General features: G+C 30.6%; 1 protein-coding gene across 15 annotated transcripts in view; it reads left to right on the plus strand.

Moving 5' to 3' along the window:
• Positions 1-24,208, plus strand: part of EndoA (SH3 domain containing GRB2 like, endophilin-A) — a 478,525-nt gene that overhangs the window by 396,709 nt on the left and 57,608 nt on the right. For 12 of the 15 annotated variants that reach the window (XM_075361486.1, XM_075361385.1, XM_075361412.1 and 9 more), the window contains one exon: positions 18,669-18,764. The exons of the other annotated variants lie outside the window; for them this stretch is intronic. In XM_075361486.1, coding sequence (XP_075217601.1) covers positions 18,669-18,764 — 96 coding nt within the window. The remainder of the gene's footprint in view (positions 1-18,668; positions 18,765-24,208) is intronic. 15 annotated transcript variants of the gene reach the window in all.

The following is a 24,208-nucleotide window of genomic DNA, read 5'->3' on the forward strand; positions in this document are numbered from 1 at the left end:
CATAGTGATCCAAACAGGTCATTGAAAAAGGTTGCAGCAATTTAAAAAAATCTTATCTCACAAACTACTAGAGAGAATCAAATGAATATTTTTTTTTTTAAGAATTCATCAACTCAAAAACCTTTTTTACATATGTTTCAATAATTTCAGTTTCAAAATGTTGAATGTTTCAAGATGAACTCTGTTGGTCACTTTGCAAAAATCTAGCTGATAATTGACTTCTGCACATATTTACTGGATCATCGCAGGCATAACTGCAACAATAGCAGTGATGTTGTGTTGTCTTAAATGTTGTACATCCCTGATTTTTCACTGTAGACAATGCTTTTAACATATCCCCCACAGAAAAAAGAATAAGGGTGTCAAATCTGGACTTCTCGAAGGCCAAAGCACAGGACAGGCCCTTCCAATCCAACAATTAGGGAATCTTTCATCGAGAGCGCATCAAATGCCTAGGCTAAAGTGTGTGGGTATACCATCTTGTTGCAGCATTACAACAATGTTACTTTCTTGTTCAATCATTTTGGTTAATTTGTGGGAAAATGGGCAGTTGTAGCATGTTTAAATAAACATTCCCTGTGATAGTAGGCTCGTGAAAAAAGAATGAGCCAATGAGATGATCGGACATCAAACCACATGTTTATTTTTGGGTAATCTCTGACATATTCAATAATTGCATTGGGTTGTTGAGATCCCCATATCCTACAATTATGCCATTTAAGACAACGGATCATCGCTGCTATTGCCAGAGTTAGACCTTCAATGATCCAGTGGACCTGGGGGAGAAGTTGATCATCGGCTGGATGTTTGCAGAGCGACAAACGAACCTCACATTGAAACATTCTAACGTATGTAAAAAATAGGTTTTTCAGTTAGTGATTTTTTTTAAAAAATGCTCGTTTGATTATTTCTAGTAGTTTGTGGGATATAATATTTTTTTTAAATTGCTGCAATCTTTTTGATGGCTCTGTATAACACTAAATAACTTCATTAAAACAATTGTGTATACAGATTGATAGTAAAATATTTAAATACTTAAATAACTTTTCAACAGCTGTACATAGAAAAAAGAGATTTGCCAAATGATTCTACCTTGAAATGATTTATTTCTCAGTATGAAACCATCACTCTTAATGTCCCTTGGGAAGGGTGATTAAAAATGTTAAACTGTAAGGATAGGATTGGAAAATCTCATTTTAAGACGCAGTGAAAAACAAAAAATTTGATGTTAAGAACTTAAGGACGTTGTGTAGTTATTTAAGAGTTACTATGGTGCTATGGGTTGCTTTTGCAACCAGCTGTGAAAACCTTTTTTTTCATTAGCGTTTTATACAACATGTCATAACTCCACCCTTACTACTTGTATTTAGAATGTTTAAGCTGCCCCTCAATGGAATCCTCTGAATGCTTGAGGTAAGATGGTCTCATGCCAAAAAATAGATTGTTTTAGGTAGAAGCTATTAAATTTCATTTTTCTATGTTTAATGACTGAACAGTTATGTAAGGCCTCCTATAGTTTATTAATGCTGTATAAAAGAAAAGTTACCAGTCTTATTTGCTGTTTGACAATTTAAAAAAAATTGTAATTTTACAGCAACTTTTAATGTAGAGGATGTGATTCCCAGAATATCTCAAAAAAAGTTTTCACTTTTCATTCCATCAACCTCATCTTCCACATAAATAAATGTATGAAGTATATCTGAGGTCGTAATGATAAAAATAAAATTTTTAAATGTGCCAATTTTAAAAATATTTCTATTTTGGCTCTCAATTAACCTTTTTTTTATTGTATAATTTGTTGTAAATAATAAATTAAACACTGAAGATCACACGTTACTAGCATCTAGAAAATTGGTACGAAATTTTTTTTTTTCTCATTAGGCATCCATTTGTTCTGAATTAGTTTACTTATGTATTATTTAGAAAGGAAATGGAGATTTTAAGTAAAATAAATAAATTTCTTTTTTTCTAAAAGAAAAAAGGAAAAAAGATTTTTTTCTAATAAGTAAAATATTTGTTGGCATGTGAATTTATTGATACAGTTATTTAAAGATCAGAAATGAACTTTATTTCATGTTAACTGATATTTTAAAATATATATTTAATAACTTATAAATTATTATTTGATATAAATATATATTTTTTAACTGAATTATTAAAACTTCTGCATTAAACTTTTTCCACTGTATTATAATTATGGAATCTTTGTTGTTTTTTTTAAGATCAGTTATTTTAAAATATAATCTCTAAATTTATGTTTTAAACAGATAAAATTTAATCTCATATTTTTGAATAAGCTGAAAGTTAATTATTGTTTGTATATATGTACTAATAATATATAGTATATTGGGTGTTAATATTAAGTGCCCTAAATAATTTTCTAAGAGTTAAACATAGAAAAAGTAAATCTAAAAATAATGTATTTTCAGTATGAGACTATGACCGTCCTACACCCTCAGAGGAAACATCTCAAAAATTTAAATAATAAGGGTAACTCGTGACTGATCATTTTAAAGGGTGTTGAAAACAAAAAATTACTGACTGCAACAACCCTAATCAAATGAATGGTCATTTAATAATTTTCACAACTAGTTTCAAAAATGGTTTACAATATTTCTTAAATAATTTTTCAACAGTAAAACACAAAAAAATAATTTAGCAAATACTTTTACTTCAAAATTATACGTTTTTTACTACTTGGGATGTACTGTAGGTCACTTTTGAAAGTAGTTGTAAAAAATATCTAATGTTCTCTTTTTTTGTTAAGAAAACCTGAAGGATGATTTTATTTCAAGATTTTTGTTTTTCAGTGCCCTTGAAATCACAGGTTACCTTACCCTTCCCATTTAAATGTTTTGAGTCTCTTCCTTGTGGGGAGACTGGGAGTGTTGTGGTTTCATAAAAAAAAAAATAGGTTGTATTTTGCTGCATTTCATTTTTCTATGTTTAAAGGTTGAAAAGTTATTTAAGGGTTCCAATGCTTTTATTATTATATATACAGGGTGTCCCATATAAAACGCAACCCATCAATCACTCATCCTTGAAATTTCAAAAGTCAAGCTTACTCCCCTACTCGTTACTGAAATGGACTCGTCCAACATCTGAACATCGCGGCCACGCAGTAGAACACTACCGATAGTAACAACAATGCAATCATAACGTTCAGTGTATTGCTAGAGACAAGATGGTGTTTTCGCTCGATGAATGTATTTTCATTCAGTACGAAATCAGTGGTTACAGTGCAAGATTTGTTTCGCCATAAGTACCCAGATAAACCAGCTCCTAACAAAACATCAGTATTAAGGTTAGTTGCATAATTTAGAGAGACTGGTTCTGTTAATAACAAGGAACACAAAAGATCTGCTTCAATGTTGAATACAGATACAGTCATTGAAATCAAAGACCGATTACTCGCCTCGCCAAATAAATCGATCAGACGTTTGTCTGCTGAAATTAATTTGTCTAAATCAACTGTTCATCGGGCAACCAAACAATTATAATTACAACCTTATCGCATTTAAACGGTTCATCAACTTCTTCAGCTCGTCAAAAAAAACGGCTACAATATTGTCAATGGTTCTGTCGATTTCTGCATGAGGGAATTAATGTTATGGATTCGTTATTTTTCACAGATGAAGCACGGTTTCATTTGGATGGCTACGTAAACAGCCAAAACAGTAGAATTTGGAGTGCTGAAAATCCCCATGTTTATCACGAAAAACAATTACACCTGCAGAAGTTGGGCGTGTGGTGCGCGATATCGCGGAAGAAAATAATCGGCCCTATTTTTTTCGAGTACACCATTAATGCAGAACAATATCAGGATATTTTATTTCAGTTCATTGCACTCTTGGAAGAGGAATACAGACACTGTTGGCTACAACATGACGGTGCGACATCATACTACGCAGGTTCAACTTCTGATTTCGTTGAGGAATTCTTTGGTAATCGTGTTATCGGTCGAGGCTTGTGGCCACCAAGATCTCCAGATTTGACTGCGGCGGATTTTTTTCTATGGGGTTACCTCAAAGAAAAAGCCTACAGCAACAAACCATGAACACTTGAACAATTGAAAGTCAATATTGAACAAGCTGTATTAAATATCCAGCCACAAACTTTGAAAAAAGTTGCAAGAAACGCTGTAAAAAGAATTGAAGCTTGTATTCAAGAAGATGGCGGCAACTTCCAACATTTACTCTAAATGTAAGGTAATGGATGGTAATAATAAAAATTACATTTACATTTACACATGCCTTTTTATTATTTCAATACCTACCAATATAAGGTTGGGTTGCGTTTTATATGGGACACCCTGTATGTATATATAGTAAAACCTACCCAAAATGGAATCTGACAGGACCAAATAAGAAATCCATTTTGAAGAGGTTTGCTTCTCACAGAATTTCATATATCAATAATAAGTTAATTTATTGTGAGGTCCTGCGGTATGAACTGCAAGTAGAAAGTGAATTTAAACAAAGATATAAGTTTGGAATATTTTGGAAACTGTTGTACTGTACATAGACTGTGTGAATAAATAACGTTATTCACTAGTTTTTAAAAAATTGTAAAACTGAAATGGGTTATTTTTAGAGAATACATATTATATTGTTTACTGTATAAAATTTGACGTACCAGAGTGGTAACTGTTTTCATTCGCAGACATTACATGAATATAAAACACTTATTTCTTCAAGTTAGTTATATTTCACTTGAAAGTTACTCTTAAAAACTAAGAAATACATTTAGTCTAAAGCATAACATGAACTAACACTGATTTTAAAATAAAATGATTTTTAATAAGAAAGTACTATATTTAAACTTTAAATGGAAATCAAACAATCAAAATTGAAAAAGAATAATAAATGCTCGTGACAAAATGAAAACTATTACTGCTAAATAAAATTATTCTGATTTGATATATGTAGAAATTCTAAGAAACTATTAACTTGATAAAATGCAGCACATGGATTGTGTACATAAGCTGTGGCCCACTACCATACTTTATTAATAACTGTAGGCTTATAGGCCGGAAGTTAAAGCCATAAATATGACAGCGCATCTTGTGTTAAACAATAGTTATTATTATCTACTGCAGTTATTATTTTACAAATTGTGGTTTGTGTACAATCTGTTTTTGAATCACTTTATTTTATTGCAGGTAAATCCTGTTAGGTAAATCCAGGTTATCCTGTTTTTTTATTTCCTTTCCGTCTTGGGATAAATTTAATACATGAAATTAAAAGTAAAATCTACGTCTTTTTTTTCCATATTACAGAGTTTTCTATTTTGAAGAGATGAATTTCTATTCAAACAATTTGTTTTGAGGCAATTTCCTTTTTAAGAGGCTTTGTTTTGTAGAGGTTGCGCTATATATTTGTTGTATACTTTATACCAAATTTTACATTTAGTTTTTTAATTTTTTTAAATTTATGATTGTTATACATATTTCAGTTTGTAGTGGTGCATTAGTTGAATCTAATGTATAGAATAACTTAAAATATTCTCGTAATAAATATTTTTGAACCTTTTTCATTCAGTAGAAAAAAAAATGGCAATCTTTGTTTCTTTACCATCTGTTTATCTTCTTTTTTTTTAATAAGGTTATATTTCAAGAATGGATTGAGATAGTAATATTTAATATGTGTGTTATCTACATTATTTCATAAATAAATGGTGTAATGGTGAACTCCATTCGTGTAGATTTATGTTTATGATTAAGTTGACATGACAGCACATATATTATTACAGTATAGTAAACTATTTACTGAAATGCTTCCTGATGATTATGAAAGAAACAACCTTTTAATCTCAGTAATTCCAGCCTTTCAGCCTAGATCCCAAAAAGCTCGGCTTGTTTCTTCGATAAATTCAGATCCTGAAGAAGGATCAAATGTGAGGTGCCAATTCATATCTTGATCCACAAATTTACAGCCAGAATATAGTTTATAACAATTTTTAACCAGTAGAATCAAACTTACTCATTGTTCTTTAAATGTTAAATCGCCATATATATTACAGAAATTATCCAGATCATTTTCACATTTCCTTGCATATCTGTTCACTAACACAACACACTTGACACAATAACTATTATAAAACAGAATGAAACCACAAAACATGCATACGCAATGAACATTTAAGCGATTTCTTCTTCACGTAGCATCTCCTTTCAGGAGGTTTGCAATCACCATTGCTACTTTGACCTTTGAGTAGGTAGCTCGGAACAGTTCAGTGGACGTTGCGCTGAACCATTCCCTCAGATTGCCCAACCATGAAATTCTGCGCCTCCCAACGTTAAGCCTTCCCACTATCTTCCCCTGCACGATCAACTGGAGCAACTTGAACTTCTCTCCACATGTTATGTTACCTAGATAATGTAATTTCCCTGTTTGTACTGTAGGTGTAATCTCGAGTTGTTTATTCATACTTTCCAGTGCCTTGATGTTTGACACCTTATCCTTCCAAGATATCCTTAGCATGCGTCTATAGCACCACATTTCAAAGGCCGCCAGCTTCTTCATGTGTAGTTTTTCAATGTCCATGTCTCCATTCTATATAACAGTACAGGAAACATATAACATTTTACCATTATAACCCATAGATATAATCTGACCTGCCGATCACACAAGAAATTACGCATTTTGAAAAATGCGCTTCTAGCCATTTCTATTCGGGTTTTAATTTCCAGTGTTTGGTCCATGTTGTTGGTTATCCAAGTACTAAGATATTTGTACGTTGTTCTTTCAATTATCGCATTGTCGATGTATAACTCTGGGCCCATCATTTGTGATCTAGTTATCACCATGTACTTCGTCTTCTTGAGGTTGGTTCTAAGGCCATACTTTATACTAGCATCTTTAATCTTTTGAACTACTCTCTGTAGATCACTCAAATTGCTGATTGGCCAACCATTGACTATAACTCCATCTTCATCTTCATTTAGAACCTCCTTGAATATTGCTTCAGAATACAGATTAAATAGCATGGTGGACAAAATGCATCCTTGCCTTACTCCTCTTTTTATACCAGTAAAAGTATTCAATAATCTGTATATCTCGTGAGTTCATATTTCGCTGTCTAAGTAAGCTTATTAGAGAGAACTTTATCAAAAGCCTTCTCGTAATCTATGAAACAGACATGCATATCCTGGTTCACATCTAGGCATCGCTGAGCTAATACGTTAAAACTAAATAATGCTTCTCTCGTACTGATACCTTTCCTAAATCCAAACTGAGTCTTTCTAATAACTTCTTCCAGTTTATTGTGTATTCTTTTATGGATGGCTTTCAAGAATGCTTTTAGTATATGACTCATCAAGCTAATAGTTGGGTAGTGTTTTATGTATGACACAGAAGACTGTTCTGTGTTGACATATCAGAACTTACAGTAAATGAATCATCATGTTTATATATCTATTACCTTTGTAATATTATGTTTATACCCGACCTTCTGTTTTAAATGATCTAAAATATTATTTTATGTAGATAAGTTACCCCTATAAAGAATTTCACAAAAGCAGTACTTCAAAAATGTTGTCATACAAAAACTGTGAGCGATGGAAAAATTCTGAGTGCATTTTTGAATTCCGCATAAGAAGTTACATTAGAACACAATAAAAATTTCACGTGCTAAAAACTAGGTTGTTGCTAGTGGTTACTGCATATGTTAGTCAATTTACTTTTAACAGTTAATCAGTATTTAATTTATTTAATTTTGGAATAGCCCTGATATAAATTTATTATTTTTTTTTATACAAAAAGGTAGAAAACAAAACAGAAATTTATTTTTTTCAATTTAAGCTACTAAATAAAATCAGAATATATGTGTTCATGATTTTTTATTATGCTTCAAATTAAAAAATTCAGGTTTTTTATGCATCTTTTCTTTCACTTACTGGTGCTGGTTGTTCTGTGCAAATTCTATGCAATGTTTTTACTTTTCCTGCTCTCTCTGATGGTGGTGGTTTTTTATTTCTTGTTTTAACGTTATATTTTTAATTTCTTTTATGAATAATTTTTTAATGCATGCTCAACTACTGTTCTATTTGGTTTTTGTTTTTTTAAGCAAACACCACATATTTTTAACACTTCTTTACTTCTTTATGATGATATTATGTTGTGTGATACTATTGTATGGATGTTTTTAGGATGATATATTTTTAGGTAATGTTGTCAATATATATATTATATGTAATTTAACTATATCATATTTTATATTAAATAATAATAGCATTAATGTTTTAAACTTATGTAAATTGCTCATTTTTATTATATTATTTTACGTAACTTGCTTAATATTTTAGATACGATGTACAAGGTATATCCAGAAAATAAGTTAAGTTTCAAATTATTGTTACTGCAGCATTATGATTACAATTCTATGCATGTATGGTGAGTCAGCTGATTTGTCTGGACTGATGCCATTTGTATTTAGTTACTTAGTCTGTACACTTCTTAACATGGGTTTATAAGGTGTGTACAAGAAGTAAAGAGAATTTTTTAATTTTGCGGGTTGTATTAATCCGATTCTTGGGATTTTTTTGTTGTTGTGTTGGTAAACATGTCTGAAAAATATTTGTAAATTTTTACCCATATTGGATGTTTAGTGTGATGTCAGCTGTCAAAAGGATAACACGTGTTTTTGTACGATCGACAATTTTTTTATTTGTGTAAATAATGAATCAGAGGATTTGTATTAAATTTTGCTACAAGAATCGAATGAAGTGTAGCAATGTTTTAAAATTGTTAAGTATTGCTTTTGGCGAGTCTGCAATGAGTAAAGCAAGGATTTACGAGTAGTATAAGCATTTCAAAGAGGGTCGTGAAGACATTGAAGATGACAAGCGCTCCAGACGCCCAGCACATTCAACAACCGATGAAAACGTGAAAAAAGTGAAAGAAATGGTTATGAATGATCGCCGAATCATGATCAGAGATGTCACTGATGATGTTGGGATATCAATTGCCTCATGCCATGAAATTTTTTTAGATATTTTGAGTATGATATGTGTGACAGCAAAATTTGTTCCAAAATTGAATTTCAAACAAAAACAGCAGCAAATGGAAGTTGCTAAATGAAGTCAACAATAATGTAGAACTACTGAAACGTGTCATAACTGGTGATGAAATGTGAGTTTACGGATATGGTGTCGAAACTAAGGCTCAATCATCCCAGTGGAGACATTCTGCATCACCAGAATGTCGACAAGTACGGTCGCTCGACAAGTATGGTCAAATGTGAAGGTTATGCTCACCATGTTCTTCAATTTTAACGGCATAGTGCATCAAGATTTCATTCATTCTTATTTCTTATTGCATTCTTATTTTTTAATATAATGATAAAATTATTAACAAACAAAATTTATATAAATTTTTTTTTAATCGAGGCTGCTGCTGCCATCTAAAACAAATAATTTAAAAAAATATTTTGGAACTATATAGTTGTTACTTGAATACCTTCCTCTGACATGAGGGGAGGAAAAAACTACCTCAATGAAGGTAGATCATCTAAAAACTTCCAGCTGATAAAATATAATATTAAGTGAAATTGAGTGATTTATATAAGATTGGATTTTGTTATTATTATTTAAATTAAATATGGTATTTCCAGAGTACATTAAAAATATTTATTTTTTAATTATATGATGTTTTTATGTAATTTAGCGTATAATAATTCATTTATACAGGACACATTGGCTGCAGTATTTTTTTTAATGCACATAATTTTCACGACGTTGTAAGCCCCCATTATTTATAATGGGGACAGTATTTGTGTTACCACTGGTGCATTACATGACATTCATATCTTGTAATCTTTCACCTCTTCTAAAACCATCTGTCTAGTCATTGATAGAAGTATTTGTGAATTGTATATTCAAATGGTGCATCTAAGTTCAGTAGAAATTTAATCCTTTTAAAATCAGAATTTAATCTTAAAAATGACTCAGTATGACACAAAAGAAATGAAAGAAGAAGATAGACAGTAGGACAGAAATATAGAATCAATGGGAAGATAGGGTGTCTCACCATAAATGGTTATACATGACATACAAACGATACTGCAGCCAATGTTATAATAATAAAATTGCATATTTACATTTTTGTGTGTTTTTGTTTTACTCATTTTTCTAGATTTTACATGTTGCTTGTTCACCGAAGATATTTACTATGTACCCAGTTCCTATTAGAACAGTACAGTCTTTATTTAAATTAGTTATAAGAAGAATTTTTTCTTTAATAAATTTATCTAAAATATTACTTTTATAGTATTAGTTTGAGTTGCAAAATTATCCAGTCTTAATTTTTATTTTTTGATAAATTGGTACGTAAAGTTTAGCGTACGTTACTTCGCTATAAACTTCATTACTAACAAATAACATAAAATGTGTGCAGCCAGATAAATATGTAGAACTATTTTTTCTACAATATGTAAATTATATTTTTATATCAAATTGTCAGATCCTTTGAAAAAATTCTCCATCATTTTTCTGTCAAATATCTGATAATTTTACATTTTTCATTTGTCATTGAAGCTTTTCAGCAGAGGCTTCAATAAATATTGATTCAGCATACCAAGCGATAGTTTTAAAGGCTTGAGTAGTAAAAAGAATGACTATTTACTAATTCATTGTTCAGAATTAAAGTGTTTTTAAAGAAATAAGGAAATTGTTTTGATTTTGTTTTATTATATTCAGTTATATCTGGACAAAGTCACCCATAGGTTGTATGACTTTATGAACACTCTGTATGTGAAGAATTTGACCATTATGTAAAGAAGTTTGGCCTAACTTCTGATGAATTTTTTGTCTATGGAGGATTGGCCCAGACAAATTAACATTTTGGTTTATGACTGCCTTTTTCTTGGACTGAGAAAGCATTATTTTGGAACTGCAAGTCAATGGGAAAATTTACCTCTCGTGATCAGTAAGATTTTTACTGTAAATTGCAACAGATTGTCATTACATCATGTGATGGTTCCTGCATTGTTTAACTGTTAACAGTAGCTTTACTATGGAAAACTACTGCTCTTTTTTCAGGTGGATGATATATAGAAACTACGAAGGTAATTATAGTCTAAAGAAAATACCTAATGAGAGGTGTTTATCCTTTATTTTGTAACATATTTAATTTAACGATAATTTTGGACATTAGAGTGGTGGAGACGCAGTTTGTTTATTATTAGTATAAGCAAAGTTTTCTACAGAACAGGTATCAAGTCTACATTGTTAGGTGATCTGGCAGAGAGATGATTAAAATTATAACAGTATACTGATATAATTATGGCCATAACACCGACAATCAACCTATGGAATAACAGTAATTTTAGTTTGCCCTAAATTAATTTAAATTTAAAAGCCAGATTTCAGCAAAAAAAGCTTACATTAAATAACTTGTTGGCTTACAATAATTCATTTTTATTTTCTAAAAATATACCAGAACACTTTTTGTAAAATTTTATGTTTTTGAAGATTGTCAATTTGATTGTAGTGTTTCTGTAATTTTTAACTTTATTCTGTGATGTGTATACTCTTTTATGACATCATTTAATTGGTATTTATTTACTTTTTTGTATTTTTTTAAGAACATTAAGGAGATTATGAGAGCATTATACCATAATTTTATTTTTATTATATGAAACTTAAAAGTTTGATACAATAAATAAAGTAATCTTTTTTTGTTTTTAGAATTTTTATTCCAAAGGTCTTAGTTTGGTTGATTATAACTTGTGAAATCCATGATCAGACAGTTTCAGTTTTGAATCATTATTTATCATTGTGTTTTAAACTGTCTATCAGATCTCTAATTACTAACTTTTATACTTTCCAATTTTTTTTTTTATTTACAACTCATAAAAACATAAGACACCCTGTGTCAGTTACTTAGTCGTAGAGTGTTTTAAATTAAATATTTTATTAATGGTAAATACAGTGGGAAAAACATTCAGCATTTAAAATTATTTTTAGTAACCAACTTTTATACTGTCGCCAAATAGCTTCGACAGCACGTGGCACTTACTAACCTTATGGTAGTCCTAAAAAGGGCCTTTTTTGTTGTCGATTGGCTTCAGCAGCTGGTTGCAATTACTAACCGTATGGTAGCCCTGACAAGGGCTATTGTTGAATGGCTTTGATGGCTCGTAATTCATATCCTTGTGATGGCCCTTTTCAGGGGCCATTTTTTGCATTAGCTCTGACAAGAACTGTTGGGTCCAGAAGCTGGTCTCTAGCAAAGTCGGGGAGTTGCAGCTTGTCCATTGAAGTCAACTGGGCTTCCCCTTAGTGGCAGTTAAGTCCCCACTACAGTGTGGCAGTAGTGGCCTACAGTGTCAGGTCAGCGTTGGTCATCCTTCACTGGCACGGCTGAGTCGGTTCTCCCTGAGCAACCCACACTGGACCGATTACTGCTGCTGAGTTTGCAGGCCAGGGCGATTGAAGCCAGCCAAGCCTGCTGCTCTGGCAGGGATGTTGGCATCCACCAGGAGGTCCCACGTTGAGGCGGCCAGGGAACTTCTTCTGTCTTCTTCCATCTTCTTCTTAGTCTTTGAGTGGTGAGGCTGCAGCGTCGCTATGGTGGGAGAACTGCACTGTCAGCTGCATGGCAGTAGTGATGCTCTTGTATCAGCGTGTACGTATACTATATACCAGCTGATTTCTGAGTTGCTACCGTGTTCGTTTGCCGATAATAAATTAGGCACATATGTGGTAACAATACGTATAGAGAATCTATTAACATTTATATTTTTAAGGAATTTGACAATTTTGAGCTCCTTCCATGTTATTCTGATTGATACAAAGATCAATTCATTATTTAGAGTACATCAGTAATGGGAAATATACTACTCCACAGATAAAAAAAGAATTTTTCCCAAAATTTGCCCGAGTTAATCAATGGTAAAACCTTGATCAGAGCAGTATTACAAAATAATTATAACTAATAGATGTTATTAAAAAACATAAAAAGTATTTAAATAAAAGTGTATGAAATAATAGGAAAATACTAAGGATAAAAAATAACTACAAAATAAATCATAGTTCAGAATGTATTAATGAAAAAACTATTTCAGCTCATACTTATATATTGAAATAAAGTTAAACAATATGCAGAAAAAATCAAGTTTTTTCTCTTATTTTTTTTAAATTTATCTGTTTTTCTCATAAAAAGGATGTTGCTTGGGTTTGTTATATGTGGTCACATTTTTATTCTAGCTGCTATTGGTGCAGAGTGGACCAATGGTGGTGCACCAAGTGGCTGCGTACAGCGCACTAACAATTCATACATTCAAACGATTTATACTTCACAAACAATTTATACTTCTTGATACTAATGATTTATCTAAAATTATATTTGTGTTTTGGTGATAAAGAAGGAAAACAATGGGTTTAGAGAGCTGTGTTAAAAAAATCACAACTCAAGAAACAGCTAAAAATGTTCAGGATTTTTAAGCTTTTCATAGTAAAGGTTTTTTGTTGTTAGTGCACTAGATTCATGAACATTATTTAGTTACAATTGGTAAAAACATTTAACAAAATCATGTGTAATGAAACATAAACCATGTAACATTTTTGCGACGGGCCATAGACCCACTTTTTTTCTAGTATTACCTAAAAATTCATTGACATAATAATACATTTTCTGTAAAATAAATCTTTAAGTTGTATTTTAAGTAGATTGGTTTAAGATTTTTTTAATTCGTTCAATAATTTGTTAAAAATGGCAACAGAAGCATAGAAGGCCCTTTCTCATAAGCTTGTGTTGAGTTATTGAAAAGGAGTTTTGTTTCTTGGTTTGGTAAAGATGGGTATTGTTAATTTTTTATGAACAAATTACTATTTTTTAGCAAAGAGAGTACACATTCATAAATATAAACATGTATAAAACATTTTTAATTTTGTTTATATTTGTCCAGTGATTCACATTTATAGACATTAAACTATGATTTAAAGCCCATTTTTTTATATTGAACAATTGTTTTAACTTTTTGAGGAAACCCAAGATGTGATATTTTACTTTGGGAATTTATATCATCATAGATATTTATTTAATAATGATCACAGGCTTACAATTTTATTAAGGTGCTGGTTATTTGAGATTTAGTAGATCTGTTAAAAACACTTGAATAAATAATGTGTTAAAATTTTTAATAATTGGTTATGGATATTGCAAGTTATAGTCAGTGAAAGTTTGACCTTTGGAATCAGATTTGTAGAATTAGGCTGGGTTTTTTTTGACATTACCTACAACATTTATCAGTTTACGTATTTGATAAATTTTTAAACGTAATCTCCTAAAGGAAAATTGAAAAGATTAAATTAAGTAATGTACTTTATTTTCGAGGCTATTTTAATTGCTGCTCATTTTTGAGATATTTATCCTCACATCATTTATAACATTAATGAATTATGTTTCAAAATGTTTGAAACAATTTGGTTATGAATTTTTTAGGTTTATAAACAAAGCGAGCACTTTTGTGTCACTTCTCTAAAAACAGGAAAAATATTAAACTATTTCAACAATACAAATAAAAAACATAAAGGCGGTTTTTATTTTATACTTTTCAATTTTGTGTGCTTTTTATAAAAACATCTCTTTCTGTAATATAATTATAAAGGTTATATTTTTATTTATACTTTATGAATTTATCTGGAATTCTGTTTGTGAGTTATTATTTTAAAACTTGATCACATTACTATTTAATTAAACTGAACTAATGCATGAATAAATTTCAAATCTAGATCCTGTAATGCAATAACATAAATTTTATGTTTCTTATCCATTTTTCTTCTTTCTCCATTACTATTAAATTTAATATATCATAAAATAATTAAGAGAATTTTCAAAAATTGTTTACTTAAACTTGAAATATGAATTTTTACTACGAGGGTATTTTTTTCAAGGTCTGATCGATCGCAAAATATAAAACCCGTGCAAAAATCAGATGAACCTTTGCGCATATGTGTTGCGCAGCGTCTCTAGTATGGCCTTCAATCACGCCGTGTCACTTCGTTTAGTTCTGAACACGCAGCTAGCACGTAAACATGTGTACAACAATAATATCTCCCGTCAAGTGTGAATTGTGTGCGGTAATTCGATTTCTTCAGGCTGAGGGGTGTAATGCTGCAGCTGAAATTCATCGACGAATAAGTAATGTGGACAGTGAAACTTCAATGAGTGACAGCAAAGTGCGACAGTGGTGTAGGAACATTAAAGCAGGACGTACAGATGTTCATGATGCAGGCGGTCAGGAAAGGAAGCGAGTGTCAACCGATGATCTCGTTGAGCGAGTGGATGAAACAATTCGAGAAAATCGTCAGTTAACAATTTCTGTATTGAGTGATTCATTTCCTGAAATTTCAAGGTCAGCTCTCTACACCATTATGAGTGAGAGACTTCAGTACTGCAAACTGTGTGCGAGATGGGTTTCCAAGATGCTGTCCAACCATCACAAAACAATGAGAATTGACGCCTCCCTAATGTTTCTCCAGCGCTAACACAATGAAGGAGAAGATTTTTTCAACAAAATTGTCACAGGGGACAAGACACGGGTCCATTTCAAAACTGAAGAAACAAAAGAGCAATCCAAACAGTGGATGCATTCTCATTCTCCCAGTAAACCAAAGAAGTTCAAGCGAACCTTCTCCAACAGAAAGTGTATGGCTACTGTTTCTGGAACCAGAATGGAGTTCTCTGGGTGGAATTCATGGAATATGGCACGACCATCACTGCAGCCTCATATTGCGTGACTCTTCAACGTCTACGAAGAGCAATTCAGAATAAGCGGAGAGGAATGTTGTCATCAGGCATTGTCTTTCTCCATGACAATGCTCTGCCACACACTGCAGCTGTAACAAAGAAGTTCCTGCAGTGTTTTCGTTGGGAAGTGTTTGATCATCCACCATACAGCCCGGACGTGGCTCTATCCGATTTTCACCTCTGCTCACATGAAACGCTGGCTAGGAGGACAACATTTTGGCACAGACATCGAACTGCAGACCAGCGTAGAAACATGGCTGAAAACACAGGTGACTCCGTTCTATGACGAGGATATTGGAAAGTTGGTACCACGCTACGACAAATGTCTAAATCGGAGTGGCGACTATGTGGAGAAATAGCGTAACTATGTAAGTACTTGTTACAAATAAAAATTTTTTTATTTTCACTGTGGTTTTAATTTTGTGACCAATCGGACCTTGAGAAAAAAATAACCCTCGTATTAAACTATTATCATTATTAGTTATAAATAAAGTTAAATGAAAAATATACTACAAAGTAATGATTAAAAAACAATATTTCATGAAAATTTATAAAATAAAATAAAAGCTTAACTAAAAAGAGAAAAGATAACCCTGCTCTGAGCAGTCTTTTGGTTTCTGCTTGGACTGTTTGTTATGATGTTTAACTTTCCCGAAAATATTGTTATACGACATAGCTATACAATACACCATATAAATAAAGTATGTTAACCATGTCAAATTTTACAAGTTAGACTTTTTACAGTTCTGAACATTTCATGCCCCTCTTCCTCTTAACCAAAAAAATAAAATTTTAGTACTGAAAAATTCCAGAAGATGTACCTACGTATTTATAAATAAATGTTGGCCAGTTTTTTTTTTTTAATTGATATCTTCAGACTACATGGAACAATTAAAATAAAATCTGGCACAGGATTCTGAGTATGGGTCATTGATACTATATAATTTAGATCATAATCGTTCAAGGAAACAACAATATATGAACCTCATCGGTCGTTTATTTGATAATTTTATTCAAACAGTAGATAGATTTTTTTACATAATTTAATTCTTCTTCTGTAGGTAAGATATCTTTTAATGGTGTTGTTTGGTCTTATTCAAATCCCCCATAAAAGTGTAGGACCAAAAATCCCTTCTTTACTATTTTGTCGTTTCCGGATTCAAAGTCACTATTACTTAGATGATCCCATAACTAAAGTATGTCACTTTGGTTTTGTATTAGGGGATTTTCAATCAGAGAGTGAGGATAATAAGCCTAATTCTTGTGCTGTTTTTCACCAGTTATCATTTTTCCAGGTATCTTCAGAGTGGATTAATCAGTTTTTATAAAATTGTGTACAATGACTTCTGAATATTGGTACAGTTAGCCAATGGAGTGGGTCCTAAAACTCAACATTCTATTCAAAGAAAAGAATACTTTTTAAAAACTTAGTGAAAAATTATTATTATTATTATTATTATTATTAGAGAGATTAATATACTTCAAAAGTGAGTCCCGTATTTAATTAGCCCTTAGTTAGTTAGTTTTTGAAATTCAAAGTTACTATCCATCCTAAGGGTGAATCTATAAAATTATTAAATGTTTTTGAAGTTGCAAGCTATATCTGTCCTAGGTAAATCCATAAATTTATTAAAGACTAGCGTACCCTGTCGCGACTTCGCCCATAATATAGATGTAGATTCACTCGCAATGCTTTTTTAATAGCAAACTTATTTTTTTATAAATAAAAAATATTTAATCAACAATATTAAGATTTTCATTAAATCCTGATAAAGTGGTAAATAATTTTTTTTATGAAAGATACTGAAGGAATATAGCTAAACAATGGAATTGTTGCCTAAAATTTAAACAGAGGAAAACAAAAAAAGGAAGATAAGAAAATTGAACAATATTTGTTAGACCAATCCATTTTATGAATGAATTGAAATAGTTCACTATAAAAATCCAGTAAAGATAAACAAAAAATTTATTATAATCCCAAATCTAGCATCCCCATCATGGCTTCGCCCATGCTCTATGGTTACTGGCGCTTCCCGTCACGATCAGAGGGTCATAGCGTGCTTCGCTCTCCATTTCCTTCTCCCTTTTCTCTTTCCCTTACTTCCCTTTCCCCTTCCTCTTTCCTCTTTTCTTTTATCTCTTTTCCCTTTCCATTTCCTTTTTTCCATTTTCCCCTTCCCTTTTACCTTTTTCATTTTTTCCCTATTTCCCTTTCCCCCTTCTTCCCCACATGTAAATCGGTCCAGTATTTTTTTAGCCTATAGCGGACACACACATCAGAAACATTGCAATGGAATCGTAAAATATTTAGTATAGTGTATGTTGCTTTTACGTCTAACAGATAACACTGTTAACACAAAATTTAGTTTTTTATCGATTTGAACCCCTTAAAATAAAAACTTCACAAAATCCTTTCTTAGTGCTTGCCTACTTAAAGATACAAAGGTACCCTGGAAATTTCAAGTCTCTACCTATATAGTTTTGGTTGTACGTTGATTATGAGTCAGTGAATCAGTCGGGACATTCTCTTTTATATAAGAGATAAGGGCTAATTTTCCTACAAGATGTCAGCCTTTTTTTTTTATAATTCCCAGTTTTTAATGTATAATTTTATATTGTTCTGCTAGTGGTTTTTGTTTTATACCAAATTTATTTATAACTACCAATGATGATTATTTAATAATTGAAATTCACATCTAGTTCTTACTTGCTGTAAATGGTGTTTGATCATTCTCTTAGTTTTAAATGGATCATTACAAAAACTGTTTAGCATAGGTCTTTGTATTTGATTTATCAAAGTTTTTTATAACAAACTTTTTAAAATTTCTTGTTTGGTGTATTATGTGCATGATAATAATCTTTTTGGGTGTGGTGGTTATTTGTTGTGAATTTTCTTTGGCACATTGATAACATTAGGATCATCTCAAGCATCATCGCCGGTCCATGCTAAGCCAAACCAACTGGACCTTCTCGGTGAACCGAAGACTAATGCTCCTCCACAGTCTGCTAATGGTTTGTAATCTTACACTGAGTTCTCTTCTAGCAGCTGCATGTTTCAATTTATTATCTCTTTTTGCTTCATCTCATTTTGTTTTGTTCTTTGTTTTTTATTTTTTTTTTTTGTATTTTGTTATTTATAATACTACTAGTTAAAGTAGTTAATTAGCTTCTAAAATTATTGAAAAGTGTTTTTTTTTTTTTTTAATAAAACTTTTGTAGCATCATCATAAAATATAAAAATTATGTTTAAGGGTGTCCCAAGGAGATGTAAACCGAACATAAGGATTCAAGACATCAAAACAAAAAACGTTTATGTGGATAATGTCTTGACCTGCTTTATCTTTCCTTGCCCTCCATTTTGTTTTTTTTTTCCAATCAAAATTTATATCTTAAGAAGAAATTGAGATTTTTAAATAAAATTTGGTGTACATGTACCCATCAACTTCAACAATATGGCCAAAATTGTTAAAAGTGGATCAAAAAAATTGTGCAGACTGAACATTTTGTACCTGTTTTCACTTATTAACTATAAGAATAATTATTATTTTTTTTTAAATTCAATAGTGAAGGAAGTGATGACAAGGATAAAATTATCACAGAATCATATAATTTTTACGATCTCTAAAATTTTCAGCTATACTAAAGAAGATGTTGTTGGTTATATGTACATTGAATTATTTTAAAATTTATCAAACTGTTCTTAAGATATATTTTTGTTGGAAAAACACAAAATGTTGGCCAGAGGGAAATAAGCAAGATGTTTGTCCATGGTAAATGTTTTTGTTTATTTTGATGTCCTAAATCAGTTCTGTAAGGTTGGCATCTGTTGGAACACTCTGTATACATAATATTTTATTTAGAACATTCTGCAAGTTAATTCTACATTATAGTGATCATGTTGGTACTCGGATAATAAAAATTAAAAACATCTAAGAAAAAAAACCGGACTATCCTTATTTGCCTGGATGTATCAGGAGAGATCATGGAAAAATTTGATCACAATAGGATTACAACAAAAAAATTTAGAATACATTAATAGAGATAATATGTTAAATAAAGATGCAGTATATTGAGATGTTTTTTTAATAGCATTTTTTTAAAAATCTCATTAATAAATTGGTAAAAAGATGTATTAAGATTATTTTAATTTATTAAAAATAGCAATGGAAGTATAATAAGGACTTTCATATAAACTAAATATTTTACTATTTTTTGCTTTAGCAAAAATAATCCTGTGGTCAGGTTTGGTAGAGGTGGATAGTAAATTACTATTTCTGTAATCACATATTTTAATAAAAACATAAGGGAAAATAAAGAATAATTATTTATTTAATTATAAGCAAATTATTCATATGTGCAGGCATAAAAAATTAACTGGTAGACCATTTTTCTAATCTGAATGCTAAATTTGACTCTTTCAAGGATCTCTTGAGATAGTATTATATTTCAGATATGAGTATACATAAGTAAGGTAAATATTTATTATACAAATTGAAGTATTTAATTAATATGATACAAAGTAAAACAGTGTAGTTCAATCTTTATTTTTTTGGAAAAGATTTTGAAGATTTAGTGTTGTCACAGAATTTCAGTTATTTATTTATTTATAAATATATAATAATATATTATATTATATATATATAAACCAAATTAATCCACCTAAGTTCAGAAATATACATTGAATAAGATGACACTTTATTTTTCATATATATAAAAACATTTTCGTGGAAACCCACATATCAGTTTTAATCTATTTTAAACTATTTATATCAAATTACATTTACACTCCAATAAATTAAAAGTTAAAAAAAAATATAAATTATAGAAATTAAAAATAAAATAAAAACTACATATATAAAACATGACGTCAAATTTGCTAAAAATTAAAATAAATAAACAACTAGGATAAAATGTACCATGTAACTTAGCCAGCCAACCAATGTTAGTCAAAAAAAGTTTTAATTTTTAAAATGACAAAAATGTTATGTTTTCCTTGATAAATTTGAATGTATTTGAGTGTAAAATGTAATATGATATAAACAGATTAAAATAAATTACAACAGAAGATGTGGGTTTGCACGAAAACACTTTTGTAGATATGAAAAAATAAGGTTAAGTGCATCATCGTATTTAATGTAAATTTCTGTACTTAGGTGGATCAATTTGGCTTATATTTGTTTATTAGTACAGAGGAATATGGATCTTGAAAATAATGACTTAAAAAAAAAAATATATATATATATATATTACATACTCCGTTAATCCAACAAAGAAATTCACATTTTCTATTTATTATCACTCGCACATTCCCCCACCAATGCTATTGAAACTTTGGAGACCTTTTAACAAAGGTTCTAAAAATTTTCAACTTCTAAAATTTTAATTTCCTAAGATTTATGGAAACAAAATGGCAGCTTTCAAATAAAAACATCAATTTCATATAAACCACATTTTTAAACCACTTCCTTGTATGAAATAAAAGAAGTATTGTGATTGCGAAAAATTTCAGTTTTCAGATTTCAACAGGAATATCCATTTTACCACCCCGGAATCCATTTTGACTAGTTTCAGCGTGATGTCTGTACGTATGTATCTCGCATAACTCAAAAATGATTAGCTATAGGATGTTGAAATTTTGGATTAGGACTGTTGTAACATCTAGTTGTGCACCTCCCATTTTGATTGCAATCGACTGAATCAAAGGGTTCACCCACCGGTTTGGTCTATTGGTGAACGCATCTTCCCAAATCAGCTGATTTGGAAGTCGAGAGTTCCAGCGTTCAAGTCCTAGTAAAGCCAGTTATTTTTACACAGATTTGAATACTAGATCATGGATACCGGTGTTCTTTGGTATTTTTACACGGATTTGAATACTAGATCGTAGATACCGGTGTTCTTTGGTGGTTGGGTTTCAATTAACCTCACATCTCAGGAATGGTCAAACTGAGAATGTACAAGACTACACTTCATTTACACTCATACATATCATCCTCATTCATCCTCTGAAGTATTATCTGAACAGTAGGCTAAACCAGAGGCTAAACAGGAAAAAGAAAAGAACCAAAAGTGTCCAAAAAAGCCCAAAATCCCCAAAATTTGGATTTTGGGCATTTTCTTAACTGCAGTAATAAGCCCTCACTGAGAGCTTTTCAACAATTTATCATAAGTGGTACTTATTTTCATTGGTTCCAGAATTATAGCCAAATGGTATTTTAATTAATGAAATATTTGGATCTTACAAAGGCACATCAGTTCAAATCAGACTTCATCTCTTTTTTTTTTAATTTAAATATATTGATTTATTAATAATTATTAACCTCTGATTGTAAAAAAAGTTTTATGATAAATAAAAATTCAATAATAACAAAAAAAATATATCAGAAGTTATTAATGATATAAAATTTTATGTACATATCATTTTAAAAGAATATGTATATGTAATTTAATAGGCGTACAAGGAAGTTATGTGGTGCCCCATCAGATTTTTTATTCATTACAAAGTAACTGGTAAAAATGATTAAACGCAAATGATGTATTGTTAAAAAGTTGTTTAAATTGAATAAAACAAGTTAATAATTAGTCATAACCATGAATAATTAACTAACTGTTTTTAATTATTCTAGTTCTAATTATCATCTGTTTTTAATCATTTTTACCAGCTATTTTGTAAAGAATAAAAAATTTGGTTTAATTTGGTTTGTAATAATAAAATTTAATTTTGATGCTTTTTATTTGAAAGCTGTCATTTTGTTTCTATAAATCCTAGGAGTTTGACATTTTTACAGAACATTTTTACAACCTTCATTAAAAGGACTGTTAAGTTTCAATTGAATTGGTGTGGGAATGGGCGAGTGATACTAAATCAAAAGTCTATTCCTCTTTGTGGGACACATGGTATATAAACATCAAGGAAGCTCTTAATATTTTTTGTAGCTTGAAATTTTACAAGATTAATCCTGTATTTTTAAACAGTGATGACCATTTATTAAAAAATAATTTACTTTTAAAGTATTTAATGGATACTGAAAAAGAAGCAGACTTTTTTAATATTATCTAATGGGTGAAAGACTTTTTAGTTTCAACCTACTGATTTTATTTTTACTATATTTTTCAGATTGAAGAAAAATCAGGGTATATTTAGTTTTCATTGCTTATCACGATGGTAGAGGTTTAATTGATTTGAGGTCCTGTTTTAACTAATCCTTTTGGTATTTTATCTATTTATGTGTTAGTTAAACAGTTAGATCAAGTTTTAACAGTTCCCTTGGTATTAGGTTGAATAGCCAATGTGTAATGGTTTTTTTTAATAATATATCTGTTTGAAAATGGCAGCTATTATATTTTTTTGAAAGGATTGATGGAAAAGTACAGTGGATGAAAAGCTCACATCACTAAGCCACCATTATTGACAGCTGAGCATGTCTCCCTTGTTAATAGTTCCTGATGTTTTCCGTTATTTCCAGTCTGTTGTCAGTGGCTGTACACTACCTACTTCACTCTTTATGTTTTATTAAATTTTTAAGCTTAATAAAATACCTCAGTGTTCTATTATTTTGTTAATATTTGTCTAAATTTTTAATCTTGTGTTGTCTTTTTGATAACTTTTTTTTATTGTTTTCCCCTCAAATAATTGACAAAAACAAATTTCAGAATTAAAAATTTTATATATATATATATATATATATATATATATATATATATATATACACACAAGGTGTGTAAATATGAAACTGGAATTTTTGTAAGAAAATACACGTTTATTGTATGAAAATAATAAAAAATATTTTATTTGTAATATCCATCACTAGTTATACATTTTTCCCATCTCTCTGACAATTTATGAATGCCATGCCAAAAAAACTGTTGCTCTTTTGAGGCATACCAGTCATCGAGCCATTTTCTTACATTTTCATAAGAAGTGAAGCACTGCTCAGCAAGTGCGTGACCCATCTATGCAAATAAATAGTAGTCGGATAGAGCCAAGTCTGGTGAGTAAGCCACATGCGAAAGTAGTTCCAAACTGAACGTCTAAATTGTTTCCTTGACCGGTATTGCTCTGTATGATGGTGCATTATTATGTAGCAAAATCATTTTGTGTTGCTTTTTTTGATATTCTTGTTTTCTTTCACACAATGCTTTTTTCAAATCAATCATTTGTTGTCGGTAGCATTCAGTATTAACGGTTTCACCAGGTTTTAGCAGCTCATAATAGATACACTCTTCTGATCCCATCAAACCCAGAGCATTGTCTTCTTTCCATAGCGATTTGGCTTGGAATCAATGTCAATGGTTCGCCTGGTGTTACCCATGATCTTTTATGCTTAGGATTTTTTAAATATATCCACTTTTGATCACTCTTACAATTCGATGGAGAAATGTCTTTCTTTTGTACTTGGCTAACAGCATTTCACAAGTGATTTTTCGGTTTTCTTGCTGATTTTCATTCAGTTCATGTG

This window comes from Lycorma delicatula, chromosome 1, assembly GCF_047948215.1.
Source record: "Lycorma delicatula isolate Av1 chromosome 1, ASM4794821v1, whole genome shotgun sequence".
NCBI lineage: Eukaryota > Metazoa > Arthropoda > Insecta > Hemiptera > Fulgoridae > Lycorma > Lycorma delicatula.